Below are 25,709 nucleotides of genomic sequence, written 5' to 3' on the forward strand. Positions count from 1 at the left end.
TCCTGAGAGAGAGAGAGAGAGAGAGAGAGAGAGAGATTCACTCACTGAGCACGATGACCTCTGCAGTGAGGTTGATGTTTCTGCCAGTCCTGGTATTATTGACATGACATGTGTGCTTCCCACCGCCCTCCACCCTTACTGAGGGGATGGTGATTACTGGACCTGTACTCAGCATCTCTGCCCCATTGAACCACTCATACACAGGGCTGGGCAGGGACTGGGCCGAACAGGTCAACATTAGACCTTCTCCATTCTGGATTGTTAATGGACTCTGGGGGGTAATTTCCATATTGTCCGGCCCATCTGCAGACAGAAGTGTACAAGATTCGTTTCGTTCAGTTCAGTTTAGTTTATTGTCACGTGTACCGAGGTACAGTGAAAAGCTTTTGCTGCGCGCTAACCAGTCGGCGGAAAGACAATACATGATTGGAGAGGATGTTTCCACTAGTGGGAGAGTCCAGGACCAGAATTAAAGGACATTCCTTTAGGAAGGAGAGGTTGACTCTAGTCCTTGGAGCACGAGAGGATGGGGAAAGAGACGAGGAGGAATTTCTTTAGCCAGAGGGTGGAGAATCTGTGGGATTCGTTGCCACAGACGGCGGTGGAAGTCACGTCAGTGGATAATTTTAAGGCAGAGATAGATAGATTGTTGATTAGTGCGGGTGTCAGGGGTTATAGGGAGAAGGCAGGAGAATGGGGTTGGGAGGGAGAGATATGTCAGCCGTGATTGAATGACGGTGCAAGCTCGATGGGCCAAATGGCCTCATTTGCACCTATCACATAGCAAATAGGTGCAGGAGGAGAGCATAGCCATTCCTTCTCTCCAGAGATGCTGCCTGTTCCGCTGAGTTACTCCATTTCATGTGTGTGCCTATCTTCGGTGTAAACCAGCGTATACCGTCCCTTCCTACACATTCCCCCCTCCCCTCTTCATTTCCCCCCTCCCCCCTTCCAATCTATTCTCTAGTTTAAGGGCATATGGTCATAAGGAATAGGAGTCCAATTAGGTCATTTAGAACACCTCACATAACTCTATATTAAATGAGTTTATCCATGTAATGCACGTTTCCCCAATGCCCCCACCCCTCCCATCCACGGTCCTATCTCCCCTGAATCATCTCGCTCAGCAGGACAGGTAACAAGTGATGAATGATGCCCGGCCACCTACAAAAGACATTGAGAGGGAACGGCTCGCTTGTCTTCGCGCTAACCGCATTGGAGGCCCGGCAGGTGAACGGCCCGTCCGCCCGCAATACTCCGGTAATGGTGAGTGTGTTGTTAGAGGCGCTCAGTTCCAACCTGCCGCCGTTAGATATCTCGCTATTGTCTTCACTCCACGTGTAAGAGACGTCAGGGCCTGTAGCGACGCAGGTCAAGACCACGGTGTCATTGTGCTCTATGAAGCTGATGGCATTGGAGATGATATTGGGTGTGGAAACAGGCTCTGTGAAATACACAGGAGGTGGTGGTTAATGCACAGGTGAATAAGGAACACAACACAGAATATGGTGGATTAATGAAAGATGGCGACAGTGCGGAATGAGAACGTGTTAGAGGAAACTGGCGTCCAGGTTCAGGAACAGCTTCTTCCCAACGCCAACACTTCCCGGTCCATCACAGGTACTGACCTCCCACCATCAAAGGTCCATCATAGACGCTGACCTCCCCATCACCAAAGGTCCATCACAAATACTGACCACCCCACCATCAAAGAGCCAACACAGATACTGACCTCCCCTACATTGAAGGATCATCACAGGTCCTGACCTCCCCACCAATGAAGGTCCATCACAGATGCAGACCATCTGCAAGAGGTGTTGCCTCTAAAGGACAGCCAGCATCTTCAGAGGCCCACGTCACCCTGGCCATTCTATAATTTCACTCCTGCCATCGGAAAGAAGGTACAGGATCCCGAAAACCGTGACCTCTAGATTCAGGAACAAGCTTTTCCCAATAACTAAATGTTAATGAATTTTAGACGCAGCCCAGACCATCACATCAAACGAACTTCCCTTCCATCCACTCCATCTACACCTCACACATTATCGACAAGGCCAGAAGCAACTTCCCTTCGATCCACTCCATCTACACCACACGCTGCCTCGGCAAGGTCAACAGCATCATCAAGGACCAGATCAACCCTAATTCAGCGAGATAAGGTAGCATTCTGGAGAACATGGATAGGTGACACTGAGGATCAAGATCGTTTTTCAGAAGACTCAAAAAGAAAAAACTCAAAGCAAAGCACCTTTACACGTTCTCCACAGAGATGCTGCCTGACCCGCTGAGTAACTCCAGCAATTTGTACCTATCCATGTTCGCCAGAGATGCTGCCTGACCCGCTGAATTACTCCAGCACTTTGTACCTGTCGACGTTCTCCACAGAGATGCTGCCTGAGCCGCTGAGTTATTCCAGCACTTTTTACCTGTCCACGTTCTCCACAGAGATGCTGCCTGACCCGCTGAGTTACTCCAGCACATCCCAACATAACAGCCCAACATAATTGCCTGATTTAATTATCGAGTGTGCTACATCAGAGCTGAGAACACCTGTGTGTGACATGTCATTCAACTCAATTGCCAAACAGATAACAACGAGGGAATTTCCACCCCGCACGCTCCAAGATAAACCCGGAAGGTATATTAATGAGTTGGACTTTGTGATTTTCCCTGGAGCAGGAAGAAGTAATGAATTAAATAACGCCACGAACAGCTCAAGAAACATTTAGACAGGTACATGGATAGGACACGTTTGGAGGGATATGGACCAAACACGAGCAGGTGGGACTAGTGCAACTGGAGCAAGTTGACCGCTGTTGGCCAGTTGGGTCTAAGGGTCTGTTTCATAGGAACATAGAAAATGCGTGCAGCAGTAGACCATTCTGTCCTTCGAGCCAGCATTGCCTTTCAATATGATCATGCCTGATCATCGAAAATCAATAATCCCGTTCCTGCTTTCTCCCCATATCCTATGATTCCGTTAGCCCTAAGAGCTGAATCCAACTCTCTTGAAAAATCCAATGAATTGGCCTCCGCTGCCTTTTGTGGCGGAGAATTCCACAGATTCACAACTCTCTGAGGGAAATGTTTTTCCTCATCTCAGTCCCAAATGACGGACCCCTTATTCTTAAACTTTGACCCCGGGTTCTGGACTCCCCCAACACCGGGAATTATTTTTCCTGTATCTAGCATGTCCAATCATAGAAACATAGAAACATGGAAATTAGGTGCAGGTGTAGGCCATTCGGCCCTTCTGCCTGCAACGCCATCCAATATGATAATGGCTGATCATCCAACTAAGTATCCCGTACCTGCCTTCTCTCCATACCCCCCTGATTCCCCTTGCCACAAGGGCCACATCTAACTCCCTCTTAATCACAGGCTGAGAGACAGGTTCTGTTAAATACACAGCGAGATGATGCATTACCGGCATGGATCACCCCGCGACCACTAACAAATACCTGCCCGAATACTTCACATATCTGGCTTCAGAGACCGCATGTGCTGCAAACTTGGAAAACAGTTAGCATGTGTGGAGCGAAGAAACACGGTTAAAGTTCAGGTTTCAGCTGCTCTACATCCGTGAGACCAAGCGCAGGCTCGCGTGGTGGGGTGGGGGGGGGGGGAGCGGGGTAGGATGGGGAGGGGGGGATGAAAGGATGAGGCCGAGACAGTAGGACATGTGGGAGAACTGGGAAGGGGAGGGGAAGGAGGGAGAAGGCAATGACTATTTGAAATTGGAGAAGTCAATGTTCATACCGCTGGGGTGTAAACTACCCAAGCGGAATATATTAGGTGCTGCTCCTCCAATTTGCGGTGGGACTCACTCTGGCCATGGAGAAGGCCCAGGACTGGAAGGTCAGATTGTTGATTAGTGCAGTTGTTGGGGTTACGGGGAGAATGCAGGAGATTGGGGTTAGGAGGGAGAGATAGATCAGACATGAATGCATGGTGGAGTAGACTTGATGGGCCGAATGGACTATTTCTGCTCCTATCACTTGTATCCCTTCAATAAATAACATAATGCAACCATTGTCTTGCTGAATTTGACCAGGGCAGCATTTGCTTCACGTGGATCAGGACACAATCTTTCTTCACACACGAACAGGTGCAGGAGCCTGAAAACTGTAAAGGCCAGATCCTGGAGCAGCTTCTTCCCAACAGACACTAGGCTATTAAACACTACAACCTCCAAATAGTCTCTGAACTCATGGACTTGGGGGCATTGGTTTTGTGTGCGTGTGTATGTGTGTATGTGTGTGTGTGTGTGTGTGTGTGTGCACGTGTGTTTGTGTGTGTGTGTGTGTGTGTGTGTGTGTGTGTGTGTGTGTGTGTGTGTGTGTGTGTGCGTGTGTGTGTGTGTCTGTGTGTGTGTGTGTGTGTGTGTGTGTGTGTGTGTGTGTGTGTGTGTGTGTGTGTGTGTGTGTGTGTGTGTGTGTGTGTGCCCCTCATTCTTAATATGGATACTGATAGATCTGCCATGATAGAATGGATGAGTAACCTGGTTGGGCCGAATGGCCTACTTCTGCATCAATTTCTTGCGGTCTAAGTTGGGCCATAGGGCTTGTTTACCATATGCATGACTTGGCCGTTCATGTTCGGCGCAGTTGTTTAGCAATGTCCTGTTTCTGCGGCTGGGTCTGTGTGGTTCTCCTTTCCATGGAAGCCCACACCCAGACACGCACACACGTACACACACACCATATTTACTGACTTCCTCTTATTATGTTTTCCCATCACAGAATATCTCTCCTAATGAATAAGGAGGCACAGTATAAAAATATATATGAGATTATTAAGGGTATGGACACGCTAGAGGCAGGAAACATGTTCCCAATGTTGGGGGAGTCCAGAACCAGGGACCACACACACACACACACACACACACACAGTTTAAGAATAAGGGGTCAGCCATTTGGAACGGAGACGAGGAAACACTTTTCCACCCAGAGAGTTGTGAGTCTGTGGAATTCTCTGCCTCAGAGGGAGATGGAGGTCGGTTCTCTGGATACTTTCAAGAGAGAGCTAGATTGAGCTCTTAAAGATAGTGGAGTCAGGGGATATGGGGAGAAGGCAGGAACGGGGTACTGATTGGGGATGATATGCCATGATCACAGTGAATGGCGGTGCTGGCTCGAAGGGCCGAATGGCCTCCTCCTGCACCTGTCCATTGTCTATTGTTTATTGTCTCCATCCACAGTGTTGTGGACAGTTGCAGTCTAGACCATCACACACACAAACCAACCTCCCTTCCATCCATCGCCTCCATCTACACCTCACGCTGCCTCGGAAAGGCTAGCAGCATCATCGCGGTCCAGTCTCACCCTCGGTCACTCCCTCGCCTCCTCTCTCCCATCGGGCAAGAGGTACAGAAGTGTGAAAACGAACGCGCACACACACACCTCCAGATTCAGGGACAGTTTCTTCCCGGCTGTTATAACGCAACTGAACCGTCCTCTCAGCAACTAGAGAGCGGTCCTGACCTCCCACCCACTTCATTGGAGACCCTCGCACTATCTTCAATCGGGCTTGACCTTGCACTAAACGTTATTCACTTTATCCTGTGTCTGTACATTGTGGACGGCTCGATTGTAATCATGTACAGTCTGCCCACTGACTGGATAGATAGCAGTCGACAAGAAAGCTTTTCACTGTACTTCGCTACACAGGACAACAAACTACAACTCAAGCTCTGTCTACATTCTTCCAACATTAACTGCGACCACGTCCGGGGTTACAACGTATTGGGACCAGGGGGATATATGAGGGGAAATACAGACGTTGGACTCGTTCCTGGAGCCAAGAGGAGGTTAGTTAGACAGGTCGGCTTAAAAAAAATTCCCGAAAATAATTCAAATCGATTATTTACAAAAATGATATGTACAATACAAAACAGTGCAAAGAAAAAAAACCCACACTCACCCCCATAATACAAAGTAGAACAAATATTTAAAAATATTGGCCTTCATAACAAGAGAATTTCAGTATAGGAGTAAAGAGGTTCTTCTGCAGTTGTATAGGGCTCTGGTGAGACCACATCTGGAGTATTGTGTACAGTTTTGGTCTCCTAATTTGAGGAAGGACATTCTTGTGATTGAGGCAGTTTAGAAGGATGAGGGGGATGGGGGGTGGTCTTATAGAAACATATAAAATTATGAAAGGACTGGACAAGCTAGATGCAGGAAAATTGTCCAGGAGGAAGCCATTCGGCCCTTCGAGCCAGCACCGCCATTCATGGTGATCATGGCTGATCGTCCCCAATCAATAACCCGTGCCTGCCTTCTCCCCATATCCCTTGATTCCACTAGCCCCTAGAGCTCTATCCAACTCCCTCTTAAATCCAACTAGTGAATACAAGCCTAAGATCCTCCCTCATCCTTCTAAGCTCCAGTGAATACAAGCCTAGTCTTTTCAATCTTTCCTCATATGACAGTCCCGCCATCACAGGGATCAATCTGGTGAACCTACGCTGCACTGCCTCAATCACAAGGATGTCCTTCCTCAAATTAGGGGACCAAAACTGTACAAAATACTCCTGATGTGGTCTCACCAGAGCCCTGTACAACTGCAAAATAACCTCTCTACTCCTATACTGAAATCCTCTTGTTATGAAGGCCAACATTCCATTAGATTTCTTCACTGCCTGCTTTCCCTGTAAGCCAATTTTCAGTGACAAGGACAAGTACAAGGCCACCCAGGTCTCGCTGCACCTCCCCCTTACCTAACCTAACCTCATTGAGATAATAATCCTTTTTTTCCGCCAAAGTGGATAACCTCACATTTATCTGTATTACACTGCATCTGCCACGCATCTGCCCACTCACTCAACCTGTCCAGGTCACCCTGCAAACTCCTAACAACCTCTTCACAGTCTACACTTCCACCCAGCTTTGTGTCATCCGCAAACTTGCTAGTGTTGCTCCTAATTCCCTCTTCCAAATCATTAATATATATGGTAAACAGTTGCGGCCCCAACACCGAGCCTTGCGGCACTCCACTCTTTGTGTAAAAAATGATTTTCTTGGCTTAATTGACAAATCAGAATTATTTACTGGGATATATTTGAATATTGAATGGCGAATGGTGCAGGCTCGAAGGGCGGAATGGCCTCTACTCCTGCACCTATTTTCTATGTTTCTATGTTTCTATATGGTCCCCATTTATTGATTTTCTGAAAGGGAAAATTTGTCATCACGGAAGCTTGACTGAAACTTGAATCCAGGATTGAATGAATAATTACATGTCATGTTCAACGGACCTATCTCCAAAATTGTGTTATTGATAATTGATTTTATTTTATTTTTTTCCCTCCCTTCTTTTTATAGCTCTATCTTACAAAAAAATCTATTAAAAAAATTAATAGAAGCTGTGTTGATATGTAACTGAGAAACAAATCGTGTTTTGGTTTGGTCACAGTTTAAGGATAAGGGGGAAATGTTTTAGGACCGAGATGAGGAAACATTTTTCACACAGAGAGTGGTGAATCTGTGGAATTCTCTGCCACAGAATGTAGTTGAGGCCAGTTCATTGGCTATATTTAAGAGGGAGTTAGATGTGGCCCTTGTGGCTAAAGGGATCAGGGGGTATGGAGAGAAGGCAGGTACAGGATACTGAAGTGGATGATCAGTCATGATTATATTGAATGGCGAATGGTGCAAGCTCGAAGGGCCGAATGGCCAACTTCTGCACCTATTTTCTATGATTCTATGTTTCTATGATATGTATATGCTTCTAATAAAAAATATACATATTTGTTTTTAAGTTGTGACCACTGCCCAGTCCATCACCGGCTCTGACCTCCCCATCATCGAGGGGACCTATCGCAGTCGTTGCCTCAAAAGGTAGCCAACATCATCAAAGACCCACACCATCCTGGCCACACACTCATCTCACCACTGCCACCAGGAAGAAGGCCTACCTTCCCCCAATATTACTACTGTATGTACGTATATTTATTTATTGCTCATTATTCTATGTTCGCTCTTCTGGGTGAGAATCTAAATGCATTTCATTGTCTCTGTACTGTACACTGCACAATGACAATAAAGATTGAATCCTGAATCTGAATCTGAAGGTACAGGAGCCTGAAGACTGTAACGTCCAGGTTCAGGAATAGCTGCTTCCCCACAGCCAGCAGGCTACTAAACACAACGTCGAATAAGCTCTGAGCTCTGAACTGAAAATATTATATTATTATTTATTATTTGGACTATATTATTTATCGAACGTTTTCATGTTTTGTCGCTTCCCCCGTTATATACAATGTTTACATATTCACATATTCAGCAAGTAGGAATGTCATTGTCCCATCCGGGACATAAGATAATATGTCATATTTTATTGACATGTTTTATGTTCATCTCTCTCTGGATTAAAGGATACGAAGATCACTTGAGCAACAACAGACTGGGGAGTAAATCATTGACAATGAACATGGTCAAACTCACCGAGTGCCTGCAGTGTGATGGTCGCTGAGGCTTGAGCACCGTCTACTGCAATGAGTGTCACTGTGTAATCCCCGTTGTCCGACTCGTTCACCGACCTCAGTGTCAGCGACCCGCTGGTGAGGTTTAAATCCACCCGTGACGTGTACTCAGGAGGGATCAGCAGGCCTGTTCCGAGCCACCAGACGATCCTTTTCGATTTGAAATCCCAGTTTCCCCTGTCGATAGCACTGAACGGCCGCACCGTGAACTCCGCGTCTCCCCCGATGGGGACATCTAAGTATCTCTGTGCCGGCTCGACGGTAAATCCCTGCGACCCGCCTGAGGATGAGAAAAGCGCATGAGAGCGTGGAAAATTTCACAAGTGACAGGAGCAGAATTAGGCCATTCGACCCATCAGGGCTACCCCTCCATTCGAGGCGGTCAAATGTGACACATCCCCCCGCGACTACAACAGACAACAGACAACGGGTACAGGAGTAGAGCCATTCGGCCCTTCGAGCCAGCACCGCCATTCTCAGTGATCATGGCTGATCATCCCCAATCAGTACCCCGTTCCTGCCTTCTCCCCATATCCCCTGACTCTCTCTCGCTATCTTTAAGAGCCCTATCTAGCTCTCTCTTGAAATAAATCTATCCAGAGAACCGGCCTCCACCGCGCTCTGAGGCAGAGGAATCCACAGACTCACCACTCTCTGTGAGAAAAAGTGTTTCCTCATCTCCGTTCTAAATGACCGACCTCTTATTCTTAAACTGTGTGTGTGGCCCCTGGTTCTGGAGTCCCCCAACATCGGGAACATGTTTCCTGCCTCTAGCATGGCCGATCATCCCCAATCGGTATCCCGTTCCTGCCTTCTCCCCATATCACCTGACTCCGCAGAGAATTCCACAGACTCAAACTCTCTGTGTGAAAAAGTGTTTCCTCATCTCCGTTCTAACTGGCTTACCCCTTATTCTTAAACTGTGTGTGTGGCCCCTGGTTCTGGACTCCCCCAACATCGGGAACATGTTTCCTGCCTCTAGCGTGTCCAAACACTTAATAATCTTATAAGTTTCAATAAGGCCCCTCTCATCCTACAATGCCGATCTGGTATCTACCTGTCTCTTCTCAGCTCACATGCCTGCCGTTGGTTTAAGAATGCAGAAGGCAGAATGGAGAGAGGGTCCAGAGGAGATTTACGAGAACGATCCCAGGAATGAGCGGGTTAACGTACGATGAGCGTTTGTCGGCGCTGGGCCTGTACTCGCTGGAGTTTAGAAGGGTGAGTGGGTAGCTCATCTAATGGTGTTGTGATCACTGAAACTAATGGTATTGTGATCACTGGTCCCGAACTGTTCCCCAACGCATACCTCTGCCACCTGACCCGTCTCATTTCCTAACAGGAGGTCCAGCACCGCCCCTTCTCTAGTAGGTACTTCTATGTATTGCTGCAAAAAACTATCCTGCACACATTTTACAAACTCCAACCCAACCAGCCCATTTACAGAATGTGTTTCCCAGTCTATGTGTGGAAAATTGAAATCTCCCACAATCACTACCTTGTGCTTACTACTAATATCTGCAATCTCCTTACATATTTGCTCTTCCAATTCTCGCTCCCCATTTGGCGGTCTATAATACACCCCTATAAGTGTGGCTACCCCTTTCCCATTTCTCACTTCCACCCAAATAGCCTCCCTAGACGAGCCCTCTAATCTATCCTGCCACAGCACTGCTGTAATATCTTCCCTGATAAGCAATGCAACATCTCCACCTCTTGCCCCTCCAATGCTATCACACCTGAAGCAACGAAATCCTGGAATATTTAGTTTCCAATCACAGCCCTCCTGCAACCATGTTTCACTGATCGCCACAACATCATACTTCCAGGTGTCAATCCAGGCTCTAAGTTCATCCACCTTTCTTACTCCTCAAGCACCTCATTTACTCCATGCTGCCTATAATTATTGTAGATCTCTCTCTTTTTCCGAACCAAGTGTCCAATTTCCCTTGAAAACCAGTGCTCTTTCCAATTATCCTGTCCGGTTATTGGAAATTGTTTTTTATAATTTTATGTTTTATCCCTCCCTTCTCTCTATAGCTCTATCTTTCAAAAAAATCTGTTAAAAAAATTATTAGAAGCTGTGTTAATATGTAACTGATAAACAAATCGTGTTTTGGTTATGATATGTATATGCTTAAATTGTGACCACTGCCCAGTCCATCACCGGCTCTGACGTCCCCACCATCGAGTGGATCTATCGCAGTCGCTGACTCAAAAAGGCAGCCAACATCATCAAAGACCCACACCATCCTGGCCACACACTCATCTCACTACTGCCACCAGGAAGAAGGCCTACCTTCCCCCAATATTACTACTGTATGTACGTATATTTATTTATTGCTCATTATTCTATGTTCGCTCTTCTGGGTGAGAATCTAAATGCATTTCATTGTCTCTGTACTGTACACTGCACAATGATAATAATGATTGAATCCTGAATCTGAATCTGAAGGTACAGGAGCCTGAAGACTGTAACGTCCAGGTTCAGGAATAGCTACTTCCCCGACGCCATCGGGCTACTAAACACAACATCGAATAAGCTCTGAGCTCTGAACTGAAAATATTATATTATTATTTGTTATTTGGACTATATTATTTATCGAACGTTTTCATGTTTTGTCGCTTCCCCCGTTATATACAATGTTTACATATTCACATATTCAGCAAGTAGGAATGTCATTGTCCCATCCGGGACATAAGATAATATGTCATATTTTATTGACATGTTTTATGTTCATCTCTCTCTGGATTAAAGGATACGAAGATCACTTGAGCAACAACAGACTGGGGGGTAAATCATTGACAATGAACATGGTCAAACTCACCGAGTGCGCGCAGTGTGATGGTCGCTGAGGCTTTATTGCCGCTGCCTACTGCAGTGACTGACACTGTGTAATCCCCATTGTCCGACTGGTTCACCGACTTCAGTGTCAGCGACCCGCTGGTGAGGTTTAAATCCACCCGTGACGTGTACTCAGGATGGATCAGCAGGCCTGTTCCGAGCCACTGGACGATCCTTTTCGATTTGAAATCCCAGTTTCCACTGTCGATAGCACTGGACGGCCGCACCGTGAACTCCGCGTCTCCCCTGATGGGGACATCTAAGTATCTCTGTGCCGGCTCGACGGTAAATCCCTGCGACCCGCCTGAGGATGAGAAAAGCGCATGAGAGCGTGGAAAATTTCACAAGTGACAGGAGCAGAATTAGGCCATTCGGCCCTTCAGGGCTACCCCGCCATTCGAGGCGGTCAAATGTGACACATCCCCCCGCGACTACAACACACAACAGACAACAGGTGCAGGAGTAGAGGCCATTCGGCTCTTCGAGCCAGCACCGCCATTCAATGTGATCGCGGCTGATCATCGCCAATCAGTTCCCCGTTCCTGCCGTCTCCCCATATCCCCTGACTCTCTCTCGCTATCTTTAAGAGCCCTATCTAGCTCTCTCTTGAAAGAATTATCTCCAGAGAACCGGCCTCCAGGCAGAGAATTCCACAGACTCACAACTCTCTGAGTGGAAAAGTGTTTCCTGATCGCCGTTCTAATTGGCCGACCCCTTATTCTTAAACTGTGTGTATGTGTGTGTGGCCCCTGGTTCTGGACTCCCCCAACATCGGGAACATGTTTCCTGCCTCTAGCGTGTCCAAACCCTTAATAATCTCATACATGTTTCAATGAGATGCCCTCTCATCCTTCTAAACTCCACAGAGTGTACAAGCCCACAGCCGATCCATTCTCTCAGCATATGACATCCCGCCTTCCCGGGAATTAACCTGGTGAACCTAGACTTTGTACCTGTCCACGTTCTCCACAGAGATGCTGCCTGCCTGACCCGCTGAGTAACTCCAGCACTCCGAATCTGATTTTTTTCTATTTGTAAGGCAGCAACGACAGTTCCTCTGACCTCTACGAAAACGGGTGTTAAATCCCAGTCCACTTACCTGTTAACACGAAGAGGTAAACGAGGAGCGCGGTGAGCCGACAGTCCGCCATCGGGACGGAGCAGCGCCTCTCTCCGTAGTCTGAGCCGCTGTTGCTGCCGCCGCCGCCAAATCACTGCTCGCCCGGGTCACAGGAGGCGGGGAAAGCTCGGCTCAGGTTACCACAAAACGCAACGGCGCGTTGATCAGAGAGAGAGGGTGAGGGAGCAGGGGTGAATGAAAGACTCCCTGTGTGATCCAGATACAAGGACAGTTTCTTCCCAGCTTCCCGGCAGGTGGCCGATTAGGAAAAGGGGAGATGCAACGAGACCTGGGTGTCATGGTACACCAGTCATTGAAAGTAGGCATGCAGGTGCAGCAGGCAGCGAAGAAAGCGAGTGGTATGTGAACATTCATAGCAAAATGATTTGAGTATGGAGAGAAGGCAGGTACAGGATACTGAGTTGGAAGATCAGCCATGATCTTGTTGAATGGCGGTGCAGGCTCGAACGGCCGAATGGCCTACTCCTGCGCCTATTTTCTATGTTTCTATGTTTCTAAGTATATGAGCAGGGAGGTTCTACTGCAGTCGTACAGAGTCTTGGTGAGACCACAGCTGGAGTATTGCGTAAAGTTTTGGTCTCCTAATCAAGACATTCTTGCCATAGAGGGAGTACAGAGAAGGTTTACCAGACTGATTCCTGGGATGGCAGGACTTTCATATGAAGAAAGACTGGATAGACTCGGCGTGTACACGCTGGAATTTAGAAGATTGAGGGGGGATCTTATAGAAACTTACAAAATTCTTAAGGGGTTGGACAGGCTAGATGCAGGAAGATTGTTCCCGATGTTGGGGAAGTCCAGAACAAGGGGTCACACAGTTTAAGTATAAGGGGGAACTCTTTTAGGACCGAGATAAGAAAAACATTTTTCACACAGAGAGTGGTGAATCTGTGGAATGCTCTGCCACAGAATGTAGTTGAGGCCACAGTTCATTGGCTATATTTAAGAGGGAGTAAAATGTGGCCCTTGTGGCTAAAAGGATTAGGGGATATGGAGAGAAGGCAGGTACAGGATACTGAGTTGGATGATGAGCCATGATCAGCCCCACCCAAGGTTTCCGTGCGGTTTCAGGAGGTTGCAGGTGGTCGCCGGATGTTGCAGGTGGTGGAATCAGGTCGGGAGACTGACAAAAACCTCCGGGAACCGCACGGAAACCTTGGGTGGGGAGCAAACTCTCCAGAGGTTTCCGTTCAGGTTTCCTAAGTGGGACAGGGGCATATCTAATTTATTTGTTCCATATCTCTCTACATATATCTCCCTTTCCTCTGACGATCAGTCTGAAGAAGGGTCTCGACTTGAAAAGCCACCCATTCCTTCCCTCCAACGATGCTGCCTGACCCGCTGAGTTACTCCAGCGTTTTGTGTCCTTATTCCGCGCTCAGGGATGAAGGTTCCCAATAACAGCGCCTCCCACAGCGGTCCGGCTCTTCGGACAACAGCGGCGATCACTGGAGGAAGGTTGCTACTGCAGGGACAGGTACAAAGTGCTGGAGTAACTCAGCGGGTCAGACATGCAGCATCTCTGCGGAGAACGTGGACAGGTACAGAGTGCTGGAGTAACTCAGCGGGTCAGACATGCAGCATCTCTGTGGAGAACGTGGACAGGTACAAAGTGCTGGAGTAACTCAGCGGGTCAGACATGCAGCATCTCTGGAGAACATGGATGGGTGACGTTAAGACCCTAACCCTAACTACCTCCTCCGGCAGCTCGTTCCATACACCCTCTGTGTGAAAACGTTTCCACACAGATTCCTATTAAATCGTTTCCCCTTCACCTTGAACCCGTATCCTCTGGTCCTATATTCCCCTACTGTGGGCAAGAGACTCTGTGCGTCTGTCTGCCCGATCTATTCCTCTCGTCATTCTGTACACCTCTATAAGATCACCCATCATCCTCCTGCGCTTCAGGAAATATAGTCCCAGCCCTTTGCCCCCGACCTCTCCCTGTAGCTCACACCCTCTTGTCTGCCAATATCCATTTAATTCTTTTCTGAACCTTGTCAAGCTTGAAAATATATTTCCTATAACACGATGCCCAGAACTGAACACAATATTCTAAATGCGGTCTCACCAACGTCTTATGCATCTGGAACATGACCTCTGCATCTGTGGAGAACATTCACAGGTGATGTTCCGTGATGGTGACCAACTTCAGACTGATTTTATGAAGGGGGGGGGGGGGCGGCTAGATGTGATGTCGACGCAGGAAGGTAATTCTTGCTATTGAGGGAGCCCAGCGTAGGTTTACCAGGTTAATTCCCGGGATGGCGGGACTGTCATATGCTGTGAGAATGGAGCGGCTGGGTTTGTACACTCTGGAGTTTAGAAGGATGAGAGGGTATCTCATTAAAACATATAGACATATGTTTAGGCCAACGGTAAACATATCGACATAAAGCTTTGCTTGCAGCAAGTAAGAAGGCCATTCACCAGGCAGTGGCTTAATGGAAAAAAGTCCAAAACAGGAACAGTGGTTAGAAATTGTGCGAGACATCTTTACTATGGAGAAATTGACATATTCCTTGAGAGTCAAGGAGAATTGTTTTATTTATGGTGATGGTGTAGCACTGTTTTTTATATTTCTCTGAAAAATCAATAACAATTTAAGTAAAAAAAAAAAAGAATCCAGGAGGTCCTTCTGCAGTTGTACAATGCCCTAGTGAGACCTCACCTGGTGTATTGTGTGCAGTTTTGGTCTCCACATTTGAGGAAGGACATTTTTGCTATTGACGGAGCCCAGCGTAGGTTCACCAGGTTAATTCCCCGGATGGCGGGACTGTCATATGCTGAGCGAAAGGAGCAGCTGGGCTTGTACACTCTGGAGTTTAGACGGAAGAGAGCGGATCATATTCAAACATATAAGATTGTTAAGGGTCTTAATACGCTGGAGGCCGGAAACATGTTCCCGATATTGAGGGAGTCCAGAACCAGGGGCCACAGTTTAAGAATAAGGGGTCGGCCATTTAGAACGGAGACGAGGAAACACTTTTTCTCACAGAGAGTGGTGAGTCTGTGCAATTCTCTGCCTCAGAAGGCAGTGGAGGCCGATTCTCTGGATACTTTCTGGAGAGAGTTAGATAGAGCTCTTAAAGTCACCCTGCATTCACATAGCATCCTCCTCACAGTTCACACTGCCACCCAGCTTTGTGTCATCTGCAAATTTGCTAATGTTACTTTGAATCCCTTAGTCCAAATCATTGATGTATATTGTAAATAGCTGCGATCTCATGAGATGGGATCTAATGGAAACCATATACATATACAATTATCAATGGATTGCGTAATTGGTGGGGGGGGGGATCAGAACTCGGGTACAGATTTTGGAGCCCCTGTACATAAGATTGTTAGATTTTCTGCCACAGAGGGCGGTAGAGGACAATTCACTCGATGAATTTAAAAGAGAGTTAGATGGAGCTCTAGGGGCTAGTGGAGTCAAGGGATATGGGGAGAAGGCAGGGACGGGGTACTGATTGTGGATCATCAGCCATGCGAATAGTGGTGCTGGCTCGGAGGGCCGAACGGCCTACCACTGCACCTATTTTCTCTGATTCTCTGTGTCTATCATGTTGGGTATCGATAGGTTTTTGGCAGGGCCTATTTCCGTGTTATGTGGCTCCATACAACATCTCTGCCATGGGACTGTCATCTACTATTCACGGGGTGACGTGTGAGCGCCCACAAGCTGTGCCCGGCTATTGCGATACATTTCATAGAAATATAATAACAATAATAATAATAATAATAATAATAATCCTAATAATAAATAAAATAAAAAAAATAAAAAATAAAAATAATAATAATAATACTAATTTTTATTACGGACTCAAGTTCCAGACAAGGGGCAACATTACATTAAAAATGCATTGCATATTAAATATGACAAAATACATATAATATCTTGGTATATCATTTATAAAAACATCATAATATATATATATTTTTAAAACACAATACATGGGGAGAAGGCAGGAAAATAGGATTGGGAGGCAGAGATCAGCCATGATTGAATGGCGGAGTAGACTCGATGGGCCGAATGGCCTAATTCTACTCCAATAACGTGAAATTGTGACCTTGTGAACCGTGTTGATACAACGAGCTGATCAATGGGTCGGCCCGGCTACCTCCGTAGTTCACTGTAAACCGATCGATCATCCAGCTTCAGACCCTGTTGGAAATGGACACATCGTTACAGACAAATATGGAGAGGGCTAGACTATGGTGCAAGGCAAACACCTTCCATCCAATCAGCCGTACAGGTACAAAGTGCTGGAGTAACTCAGCGGGTCAGGCAGGCAGCATCTCTGTGGAGAACGTGGACAGGTACAAAGTGCTGGAGTAACTCAGCGGGTCAGGTAACATCTCTGGTGAGAAGGCATGGGGGACATTTCCGGACGAGACCTTTCTTCAGCATTTTACGTCCATCATTGGTTTAAACCAGCATCTGCAGTTCCTTGATACACAGTTCGGATGGAACCCGGGTCTCTGGCGCTGTGAGGCAGCAACACTACCCGCTGCGCCACCGAGCCGCCTTAGACCTTGATCATTTACTTCAAAGGAAATCAACAAAAATAATGAACTTACCATATATGTGGGGTCTCCCTCTGGCGCGTGGGTGGTTCCCTGCAAGATTAAACACAATACCGTCTGAATTACATGCAGGAATGAACTGCAGATGTTAGTTCAAACCGAAGATAGACACAAAAAGCTGGACTACCACAGCCGGACAGGTAGCATCTCTGGAGAGTAGGACATGGTGACGTTTCGGGTCGAGACCCTCCTTTAGACGGGGGAGGTTGATGAGGCTGGGACTGTGTCTGTCACCCATTCCTTATCTCCAGAGATGCTGCCTGTCCCGCTGAGTTACTCCGGCTTTTGGTATCTATCCACCGTCTGAATTGTCTTTGATATTCACAGAGCCATGCCGCACGGAGACAGGCCCTTCAGCCCCACTCGTCGATCCTAGCCAAGATTCCCCCCATCTAATCCACAGAGGGTGGTGGGTGTATGGAACAAGCTGCTGGAGGAGGTAGTTGAGGCTGGGACTATCCCGACGTTTAAGAGACAGTTGTACAGGTAAATGGATCGGACATGTTTGGAGAGATATGGGACACACGAGGGCAGGTGGGACGAGTGTAGATGGGGCATATGGCCGTTGTGGGCAAGATGAGCCGAAGGGCCTGTTTCCACGGTAGAAATTCTCTAACTAGGGCGCTCAGTTCAGAGTAATTCCGTGCATTTCAAGAATGTGTTTTCATCAGTCAATGAAAGTAAGCATGCAGGTACAGCAGGCAGTGAAGAAAGCGAATGGCTTGTTGGCCTTCATAACCAGAGGAGTTGAGTATTGGAGCAAAGAGGTCCTTCTGCAGTTGTACGGAGCCCTGGTGAGTGTGTATATATAAGCATGGTACTGGTCTTGTTTTCTTCTGTTATGTACTATATTTACATATTCTGTTGTGCTGCAGCAAGCAAGAATTCCATTGTCCTATCAGTCCTTCTGAGGCAATGGATTTCATAGATTCGCCACCAGTTCGTGAGAAAGTTGAAGGTGTCCCACACAGGAATCAGACAAGGAAGACTGGTGTCCCGAATACATTACTGTCACGTGGACAATTCCAAGCACGGTTCCACAAGTCCACTGTCACCTTTCACAAAATAACAAAACTCATCTCATGAAAGAAAACCCGGTACCAACCTGATCTTTACCCGGGAGATTTTCATAGGTTGCCAGTCCGTCTTCGGCATCTGTGGCGGAGGCAGCTGCAGAAATAAAACAACGCGTTCAGTCACGAAGTCAAGGGCACCAGAATCATGTGCCCAGCGCAAAGGAAGAATATTCGGCCCGTTCCCACTGTACTAGCTGTCAAGTGTCTCCAATTCCCTCCCCGGCAATGGACCCATTATCCTGTGAAAACAGGACTAGCAACTGCGATCAGATGAACGTCTAAATAACGCGGACTTCACTTTTCATCAGCTGATATTTCCATTCCCAGCTCACACTATCTTGAGTTGAACAGGTGAACTTGAAGTGTTCCGAGGATAGGTCCCGAACCGAAGCGCATCTCCAGAGATACTGCCTGACCTGCTGAGTTACTCCAGCACTTTGTATCTGTCTATGTTCTCCACAGAGATGCTGCCTGACCCGCTGAGTTACTCCAGCACTTTGTACCTGTCTACGTTCTCCAGAGAGATGCTGCCTGACCCGCTGAATTACTCCAGCACTTTGTACCTGTCCACGTTATCCACAGAGATGCTGCCTGACCCGCTGAGTTACTCCAGCACATCTTGCACAATTCTACACAGTTCCTTGTGTTAAACTTCGACTAAACTTCAACGAACAGAACAAGTATCTGGGTTAATATCCACCGTCTTAAATGCAAATATCTACACTGGGCGCCGGAGTGATCATCAAATCAAATCCAACTAATAGAGGCACTCTCTCTCCACTCAGTGACAGGGCAGTTGAGATTCTAAAGGTCATAATTTCATGAGTGATAGAAGCAGAATGAGGCCACTCGGCCCATCAAGTCTAATCCGCCATTCAATCGCGGATGATCTATCTCTCCCTCCGAACCCCATTCTCCTGCCTTCTCCCCATAACCCCTGACACCCGCACTAATCAACAATCTATCTATCTCTGCTTTAAAAATACCCACTGACTTGTGGCCTCCACCGCCGTATGTGCCAACGAATCCCACAGATTCACCACCCTCTAGCTAAAGAAATTCATCATCATCTCCTTCCTAAAGGAACATCCTTTAATTCTGGGGTTCACTCAGAATCCACTCACTCTGTCCCCTTGGACCCCTGTTCGCGTTGTATTTCGTCCCAGGTTCGGCTTTCGGCCTAAATAAATATATACAGGAAATAATGTCAATTTATAGGTTAGTTCAGTTGGAGATATACAGCGCGGAAACAGGCCCTTCGGCTCGGCGAGTCCGTGCAGACCAGCGATCCACGCATACTAACACTATCCTAAATTCAAAGTCAAAGTCAAAGTAGCCTTTATTGTCATTCAGACCTTGCAGTCCGAACGAAATGTCGTTGCCTTGCAGTCCTACATATAGTAAAAAATGACAAAAACACACAAAAAACACAAATTAACATCCACCACAGTGAGTTCACCAGGCACCTCCTCACTGTGATGGAAGGCAAAATATCAATAAATATATACAGGAAACAACGTCAACTTATAGATTAGTTCAGTTGAAGAGATACAGCGCGGAAACAGGTCCTTCGGCCCGCCGAGTCAGGGACTATCCAAACAAGTCTTGGACAGGTATATGTGCAGGACCGGTTTCGACCAAACGCGAACAGGTGGGATAGTTAGATAGTTAGATACTCTAGGGGCTAGTGCAATCAAGGGATATCGGGAGAAGGCAGGCACGGGTTATTGATTGGGGACGATTAGTCATGATCACAATAAATGGCGGTGCTGGTTCGAAGGGCCGAATGGCCTCATCCTGCACCTATTTCCTATGTTTCTACTAGTGTAGCTGGGACATGTTGGCTGGTATGGGCAAGTTGGGCCGATGGGCCAGTATCCGCGCTGTCTCATACTATGACTATAACACTAAGTCTTGCCCCCCCCCCCACATACACATACACACACACACACACACATCTCAGGTCACCTATCCATATTCTCCAGAGATGATGCCTGACCCGCTGAGTTACTCCAGCTTTTTGTGCCTTGTCTATTGGGAGTGTTCAGTTCAGTTTAGTTTGTTGTCATGTGTTCAATAGCACTACCAATATGCCTGAAGCGGAGTCTTGCTGGATTTGTTGCAAGCACCGACTGATGAGGCAAAATGAAGGGAATGCATCAAAGAACATTCCTCCCCAGTGTAGCGAGAATGCATCTACCGCCACAGCCCCTGGGTCTGGTTCCCATGCAACATACTTTGGTAACTGGTGATTGAGCCTAGATGCAAACAAATCGATATCCGGCGTTCCATATCGAGCAGCAATGTCATTAAATACTTTATGATCCAATGTCCATTCTGTGTTGTCATTACATTTTCGTGACCTGGTGGCCGCCACCATATTAAAGCTATCTGGAAAATATGTAGCTGAAATTCAAATGCTTATTTCGATACATCAGTGCCAAATGAGGTTTGCTTAATGATCACATATTCCACCCATGTGATTAATATATGCCACCGCTGTAGTGTTGTCAATCTGTAGTTGAACATGCAGTTGATGCATGCTCCCACAATATGCTTTTAACCCATAGAATGCTCCCAGCATCTCGAGGTGGTTAATACCATGTAACTGAAGAATTGATGACTCATGCACATCCCATCTGCCACCGCAACTAGAGATAATATTAGTAGCTCCCCATCCTTGAGCACTAGCATCAGTTTGTAATATAACTGAAGGTTTGCTGACCAAAACGTTACTGGAGCAATGCCGAATATTGGTGGTCCACCATTGTAACTCTGATATAGCTTCAGCTGATAACCGCATAGGTCTGTTTAAATGACCTAAATGGTATTTGAGTGCTTGCTCCTTTGCACGTTGTAAATGTTGATAATGCAAAGGCCCAAATTGTGCAGCTGGAAAAACTGCCACTAATTTGCCAATTACGCTGGCTACTTGTCGAGGTTGTTACAGGCTTCTATTAACTCTAATCTCTTGCCCCAGGGCAGAGTCACAGACATATTACTAGAGTTAATGATAAATCCCAAATAATCAATAACTCTAGTTGGTATCAACTTGGATTTAACTGGATGGATGAGAAACCCCAACTTCTCAAATGTGTTTTGTGGCTGAAACAGCTAATTTACCTAATTTCAGCGTTTTTCCTATGATTAGGATATCATCCAAGTAGGCAGAGAATTCCACAGATTCGCAACTCTCTGGGTGAAAAACGTTTTTCCTCATCTCCGTTCTAAATGGCTTACCCCTTATTCTTAATCTGTGACCCCTGGTTCTGGACTCCCCCGACATCGAGAACAATTTTCCTGCCTCTAGCGTGTCCAATCCCTTAAGAATCTCATATGTTTCAATAAGAAACATCTTCTGTAATTGTATAGGGCTCTGGTGAGACCACATCTGGAGTATTGTGTATAGTTTTGGTCTCCTAATTTGAGGAAGGACATCCTTGTGATTTAGGCAGTGCAGCGTAGGTTCTCGAGATTGATCCCTGGGATGGCGAGACTGTCATATGAGGAAAGATTGAAAAGACTAGGCTTGTATTCACCGGAATTTAGAAGGATGAAGGGGTATCTTATAGAAACATATAAAATTATAAAAGGACCGGACGAGCTAGATGAAGGAAAAATGTTCCCAAAGTTGGGCGAGGCCAGAACCAGGGGCCACACAGTCTTAGAATAAAGAGGAGGTCATTTAAGACTGAGGAGAGAAAAAATGTTTTCGCCTAGAGAATTGTGAATTTATGGAATTCCCTGGCACAGAGGGCAGTGGAGGCCAAGTCACTGAATGGATTTGAGAGAGTGTTAGATATAGCTCTAGGGGATAGTGGACTCAATGGATATGGGGAGATGGCATGTATGGGTTATTGATTGGAGACGATCAGCCGTGATCACAATGAATGGCGTTGCTGGCTCGAAGGGCAGAATGGCCTCCTCCTGCACCTATTTTCCATTTTTCTATGTTTCTATGTTTCGAAGATAGCCTCTCATCCTTCTAAACTCCAGAGTATACAAGCCCAGTCGCTCCTTTCTCTCAGCATATGACTGTCCCGCCATCCCGGGAATTAACCTGATGAACCTACACTGCACGCCCTCAATAGCAAGAATGTCCTTCCTCAAATTTGTAGACCAAAACTGCACACAATACTCCAGGTGTGGTCTAACTATTGCCCGGAACTGCTCCGATAGTCACATCGTCTTGTTATGATAGCCAACATGCCATTAGTTTTCTTCACTGCCTGCTGTACCTGCATGCTTACTTTCAGTGACCGATGAACAAGGACCCCCAGATCCCGTTGTACTGCCCCTTTTCCCAACTTGACATCATTCAGATAATTATTTATTCCAATGGTTTGGCCGTGATGCTTGGCAGACGGTGTCAAAGGCAGGTTGAGTATGAAGAAAGGTATTTAGTTACCTGTTCCTTTTTTTCCTCATCCAATAGGCTGTTCCAGCTCCGATCCCGCCTCCACCAACAACCAATACTGCAATCACAATCCCAGCGATCGCACCAGCTCCCAGACCATTGTCTAAAATAGAAGATGGGCAGTCTATGATTCCCTGACGCGAGAAATAAGTTCAAGTACAAACGACACACTGGTCTTCAACCCAGTAGTCAAGACCGATACAGGAGACGTATACATGCATTGTACGCAATGCCATCGAGGACACCTTGATGCCCCATCTACACTAGTCCCACCCCGACCAACATGCCCCATCTACACTAGTCCCACCTCGACCAACATGACCCATCTACACTAGACCCACCCCGACCAACATGCCCCATCTACACTAGTCCCACCCCGACCAACATGCCCCATCTACACTAGTCCCACCTCGACCAACATGACCCATCTACACTAGTCCCACCCCGACCAACATGCCCCATCTACACTAGTCCCACCCCGACCAACATGCCCCATCTACACCAGTCCCACCTCGACCAACATGACCCATCTACACTAGTCCCACCCCGACCAACATGCCCCATCTACACTAGTCCCACCCCGACCAACATGCCCCATCTAAACTAGTCACACCCCGACCAACATGCCCCATCGACACAGGTCCCACCCCACCCAACATGCCCCATCTACACTAGTCCCACCCCGACAAACATGCCCCATCTACACTAGTCCCACCCCGACCAACATGCCCCATCTACACTAGTCACACCCCGACCAACATGCCCATCTACACCAGTCCCACCCGGACCAACATGCCCCACCGATATATTCCCCTGGGGGGGGAGAGGAGGGAGAGAGGAGGGAGAGAGGGAGAGGGGGGGGAGAGAGGACGAGGAGTGATAGGAGCGAGGAGATAAGAAGAGAGAGACGAGAGAGAGAGAGGATAGTAGAGAGAGATAGATAGATAGCATTTATGCTCAAGCGTATCTAGCTCTCTAGCTATCTCTATCTCTATCTCTCTTCTCTCTCTCTCTCTCTCCTCTCTCTTCTCTCTCTCTCTCTCTCTCTCTTCGCTCTCTTCTCTCTCCTCTCTCTCTCTCTCTCGCTTCTTCCTCTCTCTACTCGCTTCTCTCTCTCTCTCTCTCTCTCTCTCTCCTCTCTCTCTCTCTCTCTCTCTCTTCTCTTCTCTTCTCTTCTCTCTCTCTCTCTCTCTCCTCTACTCTCTCGCGATCATATAGAGATTCACTCACTTGCACGTTGACATTTAATTGAGGTGATGTTTCTGCCAGTCCTGGCATTATTGGCATGGCATGTGTAATTCCCACCGTCCTCCATGCTTACTGAGGGGATGGTGAATACTGCACCTGTACCCAACATCTCTGCCCCATTGAACCACTCATAGACAGGGCTGGGCATGGACTGGGCCGAACAGGTCAACGTTAGATTTTCTCCATTCGTTATTGTTACTGGACTCTGGGGGGTAATTTTCATATTGTCCGGCCCATCTGCAAACACAAATGTACAAGATTAGTTTCGTTCAGTTTAGTTTAGTTTATTGTCACGTGTACCGAGGTACAGTGAAAAGCTTTTGCTGCGCGCTAACCAGTCGGCGGAAAGACAATACATGATTGGAGAGGATGTTTCCACCAGTGGGAGAGTCCAGGACCAGAATTAAATGACGTTTCTTTAGGAAGGAGAGGTTGACTTTATTCCTTGGAGCGCGGGAGGATGTGGAAAGAGATGAGGAGGAATTTATTCAGCCAGAGGGCGGTGAATCTGTGGGATTCGTTGCCACAGACGGCGGTGGAGGCCACAAGTCAGTGGATATTTATATTTAAGGCAGAGATAGATAGATTGTTGATTAGTGCGGGTGTCAGGGGTTATGGGGAGAAGGCAGGAGAATGGGGTTGGGAGGGAGAGATAGATCAGCCGTGATTGAATGGCGGTGAGGCTCGATGGGACAAATGGCCACATGTGCACGTATCACATAGCAAATAGGTGCAGGAGTAGAGGCCATTCGGCCCTTCGAGCCTGCACCGCCATTCAATATGATCATGGCTGATCATCCACAATCAGTTGCCCGTTCCTGTTTTTTCCCCATATCCGTTGACTCCTCAGTGCTTAATCTAACTCTCTCTACACAATATACAATATACAATACACAATACAATTTATTCTTGAAAGCATCCAGGGAATTGGCATCCTCTGCCTTCTGTGGCAGAGAATTCCTCAGATTCACAACTCTCTGGGTGAAAACGTTTTTCCTCATCTCAGTCCTAACTGGCCCACCCCTTATATTTAAACTGTGTGAGCCCTGGTTCTGGACTTCCTCCATGCAGATTACGGGGAGAACGTGCACACTCCGTACGTACAGCACCCGTAGTCGGTGTCGAACCGGGTCTCCGGCGCTGCATTCGCTGTAAGGCAGCAACTCTACCGCTGCGCCACCGTGACCGCCCTATTACTGATACTAAATGAAAAATACACACTTGGAATGCCTCTGTACTTACATAAAACCTTCAGGGAGGTCTCCGCGTTGCCGCTGTTCAGTCCATTGCTTACGATGCATTTATACATCCCTGTGTCGGCCCTGTCTACTGGGTCAATGATCAGAGTGTCTCCGGATATAGTTATCGTGTCATTCTGCTGGATGGGTTGATTTTTGAAAATCCATTCTCGCTTCACTTGAGATCCCCGGGAACTGCAGGTCAACACGACGGAGTCTCGCTGTTCCACCGGCTCGGAATTGTTGGATCGCAGATTGACATTCGCCACCCGTTCTGCGGACGGAATAAAGATTTTTTTTAAAAAGCATGTAGCAAGGAACTGCAGATGCTGGTTCATATCCAAGGCAGACACAAAGTGCCGGAGTAACTCAGCGGGACAGGCGGCATCTCTGGAGAGAAGGAATGGGTGACGTCACGAACAGATGTGGATACATGTAAAGTTATCCACTTTGGTGGCAAAAACAGGAAGGCGGATTACCCGGGGCCACAGGTGAAGAATATGGGGTCGGCCGTTTAGAACGGAGACGAGGAAACACACTTTCACACTTCTCCCCATATCGACAGACTCCGCTATCTTTAAGAGCCCTATCTAGCTCTCTCTTGAAAGTATCCGGAGAACCAGCCTCCAGAGAATGGCTCCAGAGAATGCCTCCTAAGGCAGAGAATTCCAC

The 25,709-nt window shown here is 47.2% G+C and overlaps 1 protein-coding gene and 1 long non-coding RNA gene across 2 annotated transcripts in view; both read right to left on the reverse strand.

The window, feature by feature from the left end:
• Positions 1–37: 37 nt before the first annotated feature.
• The window catches only part of LOC116969131 (carcinoembryonic antigen-related cell adhesion molecule 2-like), a 55,679-nt gene continuing 30,007 nt past the window's right edge, over positions 38–25,709 (reverse strand). Inside the window, exons 4-5 of the mRNA XM_033016069.1 lie at positions 25,042–25,311; positions 38–303 (exon numbers count right to left, since the gene is read on the reverse strand). Of these exons, the coding sequence (XP_032871960.1) occupies positions 38–303; positions 25,042–25,311 (536 nt within the window). The remainder of the gene's footprint in view (positions 304–25,041; positions 25,312–25,709) is intronic.
• On the reverse strand, positions 16,369–18,228 carry LOC116969138. The gene is made up of 3 exons (XR_004410639.1): positions 18,164–18,228; positions 17,053–17,091; positions 16,369–16,636 (listed from the first exon to the last, which is right to left on the reverse strand). It is a non-coding gene; the product is annotated as an uncharacterized LOC116969138 (long non-coding RNA).

This window comes from Amblyraja radiata, unplaced genomic scaffold, assembly GCF_010909765.2.
Source record: "Amblyraja radiata isolate CabotCenter1 unplaced genomic scaffold, sAmbRad1.1.pri S109, whole genome shotgun sequence".
Classification (NCBI taxonomy): Eukaryota; Metazoa; Chordata; class Chondrichthyes; order Rajiformes; family Rajidae; genus Amblyraja; species Amblyraja radiata.